Here is a 12,338-nt window from a genome sequence, read left to right as displayed (position 1 = left end):
TAGCATCGCGGATCGGCATTTCCACGGTGAGGATTGTAAAACGGTTACGCAGATGGTGGATCATACGCATGGACCGTAGAGACTATCGTGAATGATGGATCAGACACACATACGCGTTCTTCGCTCTTCCGATATTTTTCGTAACAACTGCTGCGATCTCGTCATTGGAAACGATCTCGGGAAATTCAATCGAATATCGAGGAAATTTATAGAAAGCTACAGCTGTGTTCGAGCATTATTCTAGAGAAAAGTGATTAACTCTATGAGACTAACGATACAATACGTCTCAAGATAACTTTTAGGAAAATGATTGTAAAATTCTTTAAAATTCTTTCGACACTTTTCGGTATATTCTTGTCATTGATTCTGAAAGTATTTGATTAATTTGCTGGTTAATAGGAAGTTGGTTAAAACCGAAGTTAGTTAAAGAAATAAGTAAACACGAAACCCGTGGATACTCTAGACATATGATTCTACCTGCACGCGACAAAAATATTCATGATCTGAACAAGGAAAGAAGTGTTGTTAGATTCGCGTCATGCTGCAAATGAAAGATTTACAGCTCGAACCCAATTATCTGTTACATTACATTCTCGGGCACGTGTAGGCTGAACGTCATGATATATGAACACAAGTATAGAAAGAACAACATGGATATTTCGCGCGAAGAAAACGAAGCTTCACATATACAGTGTATAACCACTCGACAGTATTTGCTCACGAAAAATACGAGTTGTTAAAGTCTAACAAAAATTACGTATACAGTGGCAAAGAAGAAAACTGTTATGCCGTTTACTCTTATTTCTAATTGACAGAAAGTCGTCAACGAACAAAGAGCGCTTTTTCTTATCCTCTGTACCTTCGCGAAGCAATCACAGAAATTCTCCAAAATGCTTCGTGTCGACTAAACAAAGAAAAAAAAAAAATGACAGCTGCTAAGAGCAAACTACCTCCGGAATTTTCTTCGTTTCTAAGTGAACCAGGAAGAAAGAAGGGAAGGGTTAATGACGCCGAAACTGAAGAGTGGCCACGGATCGTTTGAAAGGGGCCACGACAACCGTTACGATTCAGTCGCACCTGTTCCTCTTCCTAGGTTACCACGCCGAACCATTGCGCGCTTTTACGAGCGTTCCCGCGATAGTTTCCTGGCACTTGCTCGCCCTTTCATCGAAGGGTCGATCGGTTAATTTAAACTCTCGAAGGCTTTGTCCAGTCGGTAACATCGATAAGCTTAAGTCGAAATACGGATTTCTCGTAAATTCAGAATTTTATTGCCACCAGGATGTATATGGAGGCGACAGATGAAGAACACGATGTAAATTAGATTTCTTGCTTTTATAGAGAAGCAATTTTTAAATTGAACACCAGTCGTCGATCGGTTCTGTAGATCGTTTTTAATAACAAAATAAATTTGGTTAGTCCATAAAGGTTTGTTCGTGTGAATCTTCCCATAGATCATCCGTAACGTAAATACCGCTATAACCGGCTGCAGATACATTTTCCTTGAACATGTGGCGGCACTTGACAGTAAACTTCCCAACAGTTTACGTCGCGTGACGCACGACACAAAGACCCTATACCTGCGGACAAGATGATTGCCAGATGTCGATACATTCGTACCGAATATTTCCAGCTAGCCAAGGGACCGCTATAAATCTTAGGATTTATTTTAGCTAAGGTCCTCCAAAGAGACAAACAGTCTTTGTTTATCAGTCTCGAAGTCGACCACCTACCACGGGGACACACGAGAAATCTGCTATCTCTCACGTACGACGCTGCCCGCTAGCAACACCCTCTCAAAGCTTTTCTCAACGAATCCCGAAGGATGCCTTCGCATCCTTAGACACATCCCAACGAGTCTTCCTCCGCAGCAGCATCGCGACAAAAATGTCAGTCTATTACCGCGAGTTACCGCAGTATATCACGATCGTTATACTTACACGGTTCGAGCCGAATAATTATCTAAGCTCTCGACATCTCGTGCAATCATTGTCCGCACTCGCAGCGTATCTCGAATCGTAACTATCCAAGCTCTATCTTATAACCGCGCATTCGCGAACCGAATACAATCGCGAATCCTGTATCAAGTGTACTCATTGACATTAGAGTGAATAAACATTTATCGTTCAAGAAATCTGAGAAATCTGAGTCGAAAGAGAACACAGCTAAGTGTCCCTTACCCTTTAGGGAGAAGAAAATCCCACGCACCTAACCCCAACCCGAATACTAGCCTCACAGCCTCACGACTAGTTGTTCATTCCGAATTAACTAGCTCGATGATGGCCCAGCAACCGCGACCAGGCTCTCCGGAGCAGACTCGCAGCTACCCCGTGCTACCCCCCCCCCCCCCCCGTGGCAGAAGTGTAGCAGAACTCTCCGCACTAACGACGCTAACACTACAAAGAAAAGGAAAATAGAAACAGCAACGCAAATAAACACACACAACAGGTTCGCCGTATTGGAATCCTCAAACGACGCCATGGAAATCGTAGAACCGCCACCAAACCAACACTCACAGAGAATCCCCCCTCCCCCACCAATATTTGTGGACGACGTCATTGACATACAGACAATGATCAAGTCCCTAGAGAGAGATATCAGCAAGGAGGAATATAACCTTAAGATAAGCAACAACAAAGTAAAAATACTACCGACGAACCCAGAAGCTTACAGAAAACTCACCAAGACACTCAGGACCCTGAACGCCAACTTCCACACCTACCAGCTCAAACAGGAAAGGCCTTTCCGGGTGGTCCTACGAAACATACACCACTCAGCAGACATAGACGAACTAAAATACGAACTCTCAAAACTCGGCCACGAAGTCATCAACGTAAGTAATATAAGGCATAGAGTCTCGAAAGACCCGTTATCCTTATTCTTCCTAGACATTAAACAAAAGCCGAACAATAAGGAAATCTACAACATCAGTCGCCTAATGAACGCGATAGTAAAGATCGAACCACCGCTCGTGAAAAAAGAAATAGTGCAGTGCAAAAGGTGCCAAAGGTACGGTCATACGCAGAAATACTGCAACCATACTTTCCGCTGCGTTAAATGCGCAGGCACTCACTCCACTGACCAGTGCGCCAAATCACCGGAAACCCCAGCGAAATGCATCCACTGCCAAGGGGACCACCCTGCCAACTACAAAGGCTGCCCAGCATATAAAACACTATACACGAACAGGTACCCTAAGCTCAGAGCAAAAGAGGTATCCAACCAAACACCCAGCCCGCCGAAATTCACGACTACCCCAACCCCCTCAACCAACCAAACACCCAGTCCTACCATCTCCAAATTCATCTCCACCTCAACCTCCTATGCCCAAGCAGTACAAGGCATCCAAAATAACCCGAACAGCCAAAGGAACCTTCCCCAAAACAGTGTCCCCAACCCACCTAACACAGACAACTCCTCAAGGCTTGAAAAGCTAATAGAGAAACAATCGGAGCAAATAAATCACTTGCTATCGCTACTAACACTCATCGTGGAAAAATTAGCACGCCCCGACTCAAAATAAAACCAAGGCGCATAGCACTCTGGAACGCCAACGGTCTAGCGCAACACAAACTTGAACTAGAACTCTTCTTAAAACACCAGCAAATCGACGTAATGCTCGTATCGGAAACCCACTTCACCGACAAGAGCTACCTGAAAATAAATGGTTACAAATTCTACCATACCCAACGGTGGCACCGGAATAATAATCAAAGCAAGTATTAAGCACTACGAACTTCCATCATTCCAGAAAGACTACCTCCAAGCAACAAACGTAGCAATAGAAGACTGTCATGGCTCAATCACCACCTCAGCAGTATACTGCCCTCCCAGACACTCCATCGCCAAAGAAGACTTTGATAACTTCCTGGACACCCTGGGCAATAGATTCATAGTTGGAGGAGACTATAACGCCAAGCACATCCAATGGGGCAGCAGACTGGTTACAGCAAGAGGCAAAAACCTCTTAAACAGCATAATAAACAACAACCTCAACTACCTCACCACATACGAACCCACATACTGGCCCACTGACACCAACAAAATACCCGACCTTCTCGACTTCTTCATAACTAAAAATATCCCATCAAGACACGTCCAGATCAACTCCTCGGCTGATCTCTCCTCTGATCATTCTCCCGTGATAGCAACAGTCAGTTCAACAATCATCGAGAATACACCTAATGGCTCCATTCACAACCAACACACCAACTGGCAGCTCTTCAGAGAAGTCTTTACACACTCGACCTCAGAGCCTTCACCCCACTAAAAACAAAGGAAGATATCGAAGCAGCCACGGAATACTTAAACACGAGCATAATAAACGCAATCCGCCTCTCCACACCGACAAAGCCATCTAACAGCAAACAAGAATATCCCCAATACATACTAAAAAAAAAATAGCAGAAAAACGTAGACTAAGAAGAGTATGGCAGACCCATAGAACACCGGAGGACAAACGCAAACTTAACAACGCAACTAGAAAGCTATCCAGAACCTTAAGAAACTATAAAAACGACTGTTTCCATAAATACCTCGCCAGCTTATCCCCCACAGCCGACGCCAACTACTCACTATGGAAGGCCTCCAGGAAACTCACACGCCCCCCACAAATAATCCCACCTATCCGCCGTCCGCAAGGTGGATGGGCGCGAAGCCCTATAGAAAAAGCCGACCTGTTTGCAAAACACTTGTCAAAAGTATTCAAACCCCATTCCCCCAAAGCCGCCGCGGACGTTACTGAATACCTGCACACCCCCTTCCAAATGTCCCCTCCTATCGAACCCTTCTCCTCTGCAGAGACTATAGAAACAATCAGTCGCCTAAACCCCAAGAAAGCAGCAGGACACGACCTAATAGGCAATAGAGCAATCAAGGAACTTCCCACAAAAGGGATAGCATTCATCACATCGATTTTTAATGCTATCCTTCGCCTGGAACACTATCCTAAGGCTTGGAAAATCTCATTGATTACCCTCATCCCTAAACCCGGTAAACCGATATACGAAACCTGCTCCTATCGCCCAATCAGTCTTTTACCTACCCTGTCCAAACTATTCGAGAAGATGCTCACGAACCGACTCCTTTCAATCCTAGAGAACTTGAAAACACTCCCAGATCACCAATTCGGCTTCCGAAAACATCATTCTACAGTAGAGCAAATCCACCGCTTAACTCATACGATCAGCCAAACACTCGAAAAGAAAAAATATTGCTCAGCGGTTTTCCCAGACATCCAACAGGCATTCGATAAAGTATGGCATGAAGGGCTACTATACAAACTTAAAAAGATCCTACCCCACCCCTACTACTCCATCCTAAAATCTTACCTAACCAATAGACAATTCATGGTTAAATGCCTAGACGCCACTTCCGCAACATTCCCAATAGAAGCCGGCATACCCCAAGGTAGTGTCCTCGGACCCCTACTGTACTCCATCTACACTGCCGACCTACCTATATCAAACGATATAACAATAGCGACATTTGCAGACGACACAGCGCTATTGGCTACCCACGCAGACCCGGTAATAGCCTCATCCACTCTCCAGCGAAGTCTCGACTCCATGGAAAAGTGGTTTCACAAATGGGGCTTCAAAGTCAACGAAAAGAAATCCTCACATGTAACCTTCACGCTCCGAAAACAAACCTGCCCCAGGTCACCATCAACAATGCAACAGTTCCTAGCAGGGACACAGTCCGATACCTGGGCATGACCCTGGACAGGAGACTAACGTGGAAGACACACATCTCAGATAAAAGGAAGCAACTAAAGGACAAACTAAAAAAACTCTATTGGCTCACGGGCCGACGCTCCAAACTAAATATACAGAATAAAATTACCCTCTACAAGACCGTAATAAAACCTGTCTGGACCTACGGAATCCAACTATGGGGAACAGCAAGTAACTCCAACATTGAAATACTCCAACGCTTTCAATCGAAAACGCTAAGATCCCTAATTGACGCACCTTGGTATGTAACCAATGAAACAATACACCGCGACCTCAAGATACCCACCGTCAAAGAGGAAATAGCAAAATATAGCGACAGATATAGCAAAAGAATCAACAAACACCGAAACCCCCTAATCACTGGACTACTCGATACGACGGACCAGATTCGCAGGCTGAAGAGGCACTACCCGCTAGACCTAAACGTTAGATTCATTTAATTATCCAAATTAAGCATATGCACTTACTTATATTACTTATAAATTATACCTATCTATAATAAGTATTAACTTATTGTAAATAAACAGCCATGTCACTGCGCCACGCCAGAAAAATTACTGAAAATTCTCAACGCGAGAATTGATTGTAATCTCAACAAATAAATAAAAAAAAAAAATACAATAACACATTTCATTTTAAATTAAAACGAGAATAAATACTATTGTGTATAAATTTAATAGAACGACACACGTGATTTGTAGTCAACACTGTGACAGTTTGTGCAATTACCTTTTAATCGAGTGGAAACGAGAGCATTTTCAAATTTCTATTAACCAACGGTATTATCAATCAATTTTAACAATGATTGAAGGTTGCAAAATTAAATATAAAATGATTTATTAATAGCATACGTAGTGTTAAATTTGCAAACAAGCAGCGTATCTTTTAAGAATAATAAAGACACCAGAAAATAAAGATAATATTCTAATTACATTGCAAATTAATGAATAATTTAAGAAATGTATTTTTGTTATATTAATGTATCACAGATTCTAGGTAAAGTATTAATTTAATTTACTTATTACTTAGGAGATTGTATTTGAAATATAATTACAATTTGTAAGGTGTAATCAGCACACCTTTAAGCTAGTAGATATTTGGTAGCAGTTCTCAAGTCTTTGTGCAATATAGCACAATTGAGTTTAACCGAGTTTAATCCCTTTGACCAGCCAGCTTCCAATTTCATTTATGGCATAATCTCCTGACAATTTCATGCCCTTCAGAAGAAACACAATGTCCTATTATCGTTTTGTGATCGTTGAATATGATCCGTTTTCTGTTGTTTTTAGATTCAAGTGACGAAAACTTATGAAATGATATTTTAAGTTTAAACTGATCAATTAATTTAATTAATTGATTTATTGTAGCAACAATGGTAAATTGTTTAAATAGAGAAAGAAATTTACAACGAAAAATGTATGAATGTAATATTTGAAATCTAAAATGATAAATTATTGTGCGATAATAATAAAACTCGCAATGTCAGCACATGGTCTCATTAGAACGTGTTTAACGAGCGTAGCGTAAGCGTGAAAATGAAAACGTTGAGGCTCTCGTGGTGTAAAAAGGCTAAATTCCTCATAAAAATACAGGAAATGAGAGGGAACGTTCGCCCTTGAACACATAAAACAAAAAAAAAAAAAAAAAAAAAAAAAATAGAAAAGGAAAAAAACCACAAATTTTAGTGAAGCTATTTTACTGAAACTTATATCATTTTAACAGCTATATATAAAACGTTGAATTATTTCCTTTCGCGCAGAGCAATTTTACTTCAAATTTCTAGCTTCAGAATGATAATTACGTATTTGTAATTATCAACAAGCTTTAAAAATATGGAATATTCAGCCAGATGAAATATAGGTAAAGTATTTAGAAGAAAAAAGATTGAAATGTTTTATGTAAAACGATTAAATTAAGTGGTTGAGTTTGAAAATTTGACTCGGTTTAATAATTCAATGGAAAAAATATTCGCCCTATGAAAAAAAATTCATGTTCCTGTCGATATATCGGCGAGGTGCTCCTCTACTTTCGACTGCTCTGCAATTCAAATGCAATACTCGAATATACATGGCGAAAGAAATGGAAATTGAGGAATTTAAGGGAACCAATTACTCTCGCGTCGACGTAACTTCAAAATGTTTCACGTGTCGGTGTTTGCGAAATGAAGTTCGTCGTTATCCGATTAACACGCTTGCAGATGCGTTCTTTTTGTTGCAAAGTAAATGGACAAATTGTGAACAAATAATGTTTACAATTACATCAAAATTAATGTCCTAAACTTTACCAAGAATTATTAAAAATCCCTGCGTATTGCTTACGTAATGTTGATATTGAGTAGTACCATACATAACCTCAACATTATGATACTTACAAACATCGCTAAACAAGTAGTGCGAACGATGTCGAGTAAGTATTCACTATGTAAAAAGTATTTATAGATAAAAAGTATGGGAAATATATAACCGAATGTATTTAACTTTTCCAACATTTTAGCATTTCGCTTGGCGTTGGTACAACTTGAAGTAAATGAAGTAAAACGCAAAAATGTAGAGCGGGCAGTTTCCTACATTTCTAGCGCAAAAGAGCGCAATGCTGATATTATAGCTCTTCCTGAATGCTTTAATTCACCATATGGAATACGTAATAATTTGTTTTTTTTTTCAATAATTTACCATGTGTGTAACAACTATATAGAAAAAAGTAAAAGTAGACAAATTACCTTACCGTTTATACTTCCATAAAGATTGTGAATTGAGTCGAGAATATAGGATTTCCCCATTTTCATGATTATCGTGATTTTTGTATAAATATATTTTTTAAGATACTAATAATTAGGTACTTATAAATTGGTATTATCAATTATTTTGCATTTATAATTCCGCCTCTAGTATAAGTGTTAATTGAAAACTAACTTTATGTTTCAAAAAGTACTAGCAAAGTCGTAGAGTAACAAGCCACTGATGCTAACACAAATAGCATTGTCGTAATTAAATATTTCTAAATATTCATTTTTCATTTTGAACCTGTAGAAACAATTTATTATATATACTGTTAGCTAAGTAATTGCATATTTAATTAAGTCGAGATATAAAACTTAGTTATTTTAATAATTTAAAAAATAAAAAACTGACAAAAATTTCAATTTAATTTATGGTTGGAACAAAAGACAGTTATTTTTCATTAATTGAAATATTGCAATGCAGAGTACTTTCGAAAATACGCCGAGAGTATTCCTGATGGTGAAACGAGCGTTGCTTTATCGAATGCAGCTAAAGAAAACAACATCTATGTAGTTGGTGGTACGATGCCTGAAATAGAGGGCGATAAATTGTACAATACCTGTACTATTTGGGGTCCCGATGGAACTTTGATAGCAAAACACCGAAAGGTAAGTAATATATTCCTTTATGGCTTTGAATTTGAAAATATTGGGGTGAAGAAAGTGACTCTATCTAGGAATAATTTAGGAATATACATATGTACATACGTATACTATAACCAATTCTATAATTTACGGTTTATAAAATACGTTATGATACGGAAAACGCCCATTTTTGTTGTAATGTGTAATATAAATTTTTCACATACGAAAATACTTATTTTTTCTCCTTTTTAAACATTATTAAATGATAAGATTTTTTAATAAAAGAAAGTGATAAAAACGCTGTCAGTTATTAAATAAAAAATAATTAAAGTTTAGGAGTTGGTAACTTTGATATTAAATTACAAAAGTTGCAGCAATAGAATTAGCGACTACATTTTTATGTTATTAGGTACATCTATTCGACATCGACATTCCTAATAAGATTACTTTTCGAGAGAGTGATTCACTCAGTCCTGGTAACTCCCTAACGACGTTCGATGTGAAGGGCTGCAAAATAGGTATTGGCATATGCTATGATATTAGATTCGAGGAAATGGCACGCATTTATCGGAACAAAGGTACAGTAACTTAATCGATCAATACTTAACTAGCAAAAAATTAAATATCTGTATAAAAAGAAGCTTAATTTAAAAAACCAGTATATTTGCTGAAAATGAAACAAATAAAAGAATTAAAAGCACAATAAGAGGACTGTCCTCGCATATTCAGAAATGATGGAATGTGAACCGTGCAACTACGAAGTTAATTGGTATTCGGTGGCTTCATATTTCCTGCTTCTCTGGGTTAGGTTGCCAAATGCTGATATATCCAGCGGCATTCAATATGACCACTGGACCACTGCACTGGTCATTACTTCAGCGTTCCAGAGCGAATGATAATCAATTATACGTTGCTTGCATATCACCGGCTCGTGTTCCTTCAGCAAGTTACGTCGCATGGGGACATACACAGTTGACCAATCCCTGGGGAAAGATTCTTTACGATTTGGAAACTCAAGAGAATATGGCAGTCACCGATATCGGTAATTTACAGCTTAAAATTAAAAGCGAGAGATCCATGATGTAATTAATTTTTAGTCTCGTTAATTTATCGATTTAGCCATCTTCCTCTGTATTTGTTGAATTTATTAGTAAGCATTACTTATTACTTCGTATGTTTCTTTTTTCTATCAGATCTAAAAGTTGTTGAGGAAGTAAGGGCTCAGATACCTACATTTTCTCAGAGACGTACAGATTTGTACGACACTGTCTGTAAGAAGGAGTAACTCTACACTAAAACAGAAAATGTTTTTTTATAATATTTCTACTACAATATCCTTTTTTTGCGAATTATTACTAATTTCTTATCATTTGTACTAAATGAATGACTCAATTAAGAAAACCAAAACGTTATAAATAATAATCTGTATATCTTGTGTATCAACATGTAATTGGATATTATAATAATATAGGAATGCTATAATAATATAGGATAATAATATAGGAGAATAGAATAATAATATATAATAATAATATGCTTTTAAACACCTTTAATATCGATCACATAAATTGTTATAATTCACAATGATTACGCATACATAAAAGACCCCTTGATAGTAAAATTTACGATCAAAAGGCAATTACGTATCGTTTAACAACATTTAATTTATAACACCTTTTAAACATTTAGACAGATTAACACATAACACTTCTTATATATAAACATCAATTCGAAGTTATCAGCTTGGAGAAATTGGTCGATTAATACCTGTAGATTGTCTGTCTCGATGAAAGACTTAAAGAGAGCAAAAACATGATAATGCCGCTAATATAATATTCCTTCTTTCTTGTACCTGTCTGCCTCTCAGGTCGTTTTACTAATTACAATAAGTAATTTCGTCTTCTTTGCGCTCTCTTTTAACGCATTCGAGACCGAAAGAAATTCATATCAGTCAGTAGGCAAGGGTATAATATACATATTTTATATATAACTTATGTAGTAATGTATATATCATGTTAATTTCATATTTTTTTCAATATATTATTATTATATATATATATACATATATATATATATATATATAATAATATAATATATATATGTAATAAATAATATAATATAATATATATATATATATATATATATATATATATATATATATATATATATATATATATAACTGTACCTAATACATTATAGAATAACATAGTATATAATTTTATATTTTAAAAATATGAGGCATACTATTTAAGATTGTCATCGATTTAAAATCAAAGTATGAAAAGGATACCCTGGAGAGAGTAAAACACAGAATCATTCTAACTAAACATTCAGATCGTACCGACACCTAGGTATCGTTTTACAATTAAATCTCGGTCTCGAATGGATTAAAATGAAATACATACTTGCAGCTTCAACATCTTCAATATCGAGGAGATTCAAACTTTACAAATAAAAGCGGCCTGTTCCCCTTTCCACGACAGACTCTCATACCATATCCGCTCTTATCCAGGCTTTTACTTGAAACCAGCAATGCGTTCATTTACAATTTAAATTTACCCGGACCATCCACTGAATCGTCAGCCCTTTATAAATATATAATGAACCCAGAACATGTGCCTGTGCCCCTGGTATCGATGTTCGGCTTGTGATGTTCGTACCGGAACCTTCGCACAATTTCAATTTGTCACGCGTGAACATCGATTCTTCCAAGGGTCACAGCTTTATGCGGCTAAATCCTTTAGAACGATTAAAATGATACTAATGATATGGTATTTTTTACAAAGATTTAACATATCCATAAAATAGGAAGTTTCGTGCTCTCCTATTTTATATTAATTATAAATTAATAAGTTTTATATGTGTTATTTATAGATCTAATAAATTTTGTATTGGTTTACAGCAGGTGCTCCGGGTATAAACAGACGATAAACGAACAAATAGAAATTCAAACTATTGTCGTTGTTTAACTCGCATGGGACTATAAGCTCGAATTGGACTTAAACGTTACGATCGTCGAGAATAATTACTATATGTACCCTGTACGACGGGCAGAGAATCTTAAGTTATTAACGGCAATTCCTTTGTGCATAATTCAGGTTTATTAACAACCTGTAATGGATAATCATCGATGAACTCTTTTTGAATAAAGTTCACATTTATAAAGCAAACACTATAAAATACGACAGGACAATTGTAATCGATAAATAACATTTTATTAGGATATTATAAGAAGCTAA

General features: G+C 37.3%; 2 protein-coding genes across 3 annotated transcripts in view; both read left to right on the top strand.

Annotated features, from left to right (window-relative positions):
• Window positions 1-12,338, top strand: part of LOC126876935 (omega-amidase NIT2-like) — a 62,273-nt gene that overhangs the window by 47,999 nt on the left and 1,936 nt on the right. The window lies entirely within an intron of this gene.
• Window positions 8,940-10,652, top strand: LOC126876940 (omega-amidase NIT2-like). The gene is made up of 4 exons (XM_050639818.1): window positions 8,940-9,123; window positions 9,509-9,677; window positions 9,908-10,141; window positions 10,293-10,652. The coding sequence occupies exons 1-4, from the start codon at window positions 9,040-9,042 to the stop codon at window positions 10,382-10,384; spliced, it is 579 nt and encodes a 192-aa protein (XP_050495775.1). The 5' UTR covers window positions 8,940-9,039; the 3' UTR covers window positions 10,385-10,652.

Source organism: Bombus huntii, unplaced genomic scaffold (assembly GCF_024542735.1).
Source record: "Bombus huntii isolate Logan2020A unplaced genomic scaffold, iyBomHunt1.1 ctg00000107.1, whole genome shotgun sequence".
In the NCBI taxonomy this organism is placed as follows: Eukaryota; Metazoa; Arthropoda; class Insecta; order Hymenoptera; family Apidae; genus Bombus; species Bombus huntii.
The sequence above is the reverse complement of the archived record's forward strand: the minus strand, read 5'-3'. Positions and strand labels throughout refer to the sequence as shown.

Coding starts and splice junctions, on each gene's coding strand:
- LOC126876940 (XM_050639818.1), top strand. CDS start 9,040: ATGCCTGAAATAGAGGGCGATAAATTGTACAATACCTGTACTATTTGG. Junction 9,124..9,508: donor TGATAGCAAAACACCGAAAG/GTAAGTAATATA, acceptor TTATGTTATTAG/GTACATCTATTCGACATCGA. Junction 9,678..9,907: donor ACGCATTTATCGGAACAAAG/GTACAGTAACTT, acceptor TCTCTGGGTTAG/GTTGCCAAATGCTGATATAT.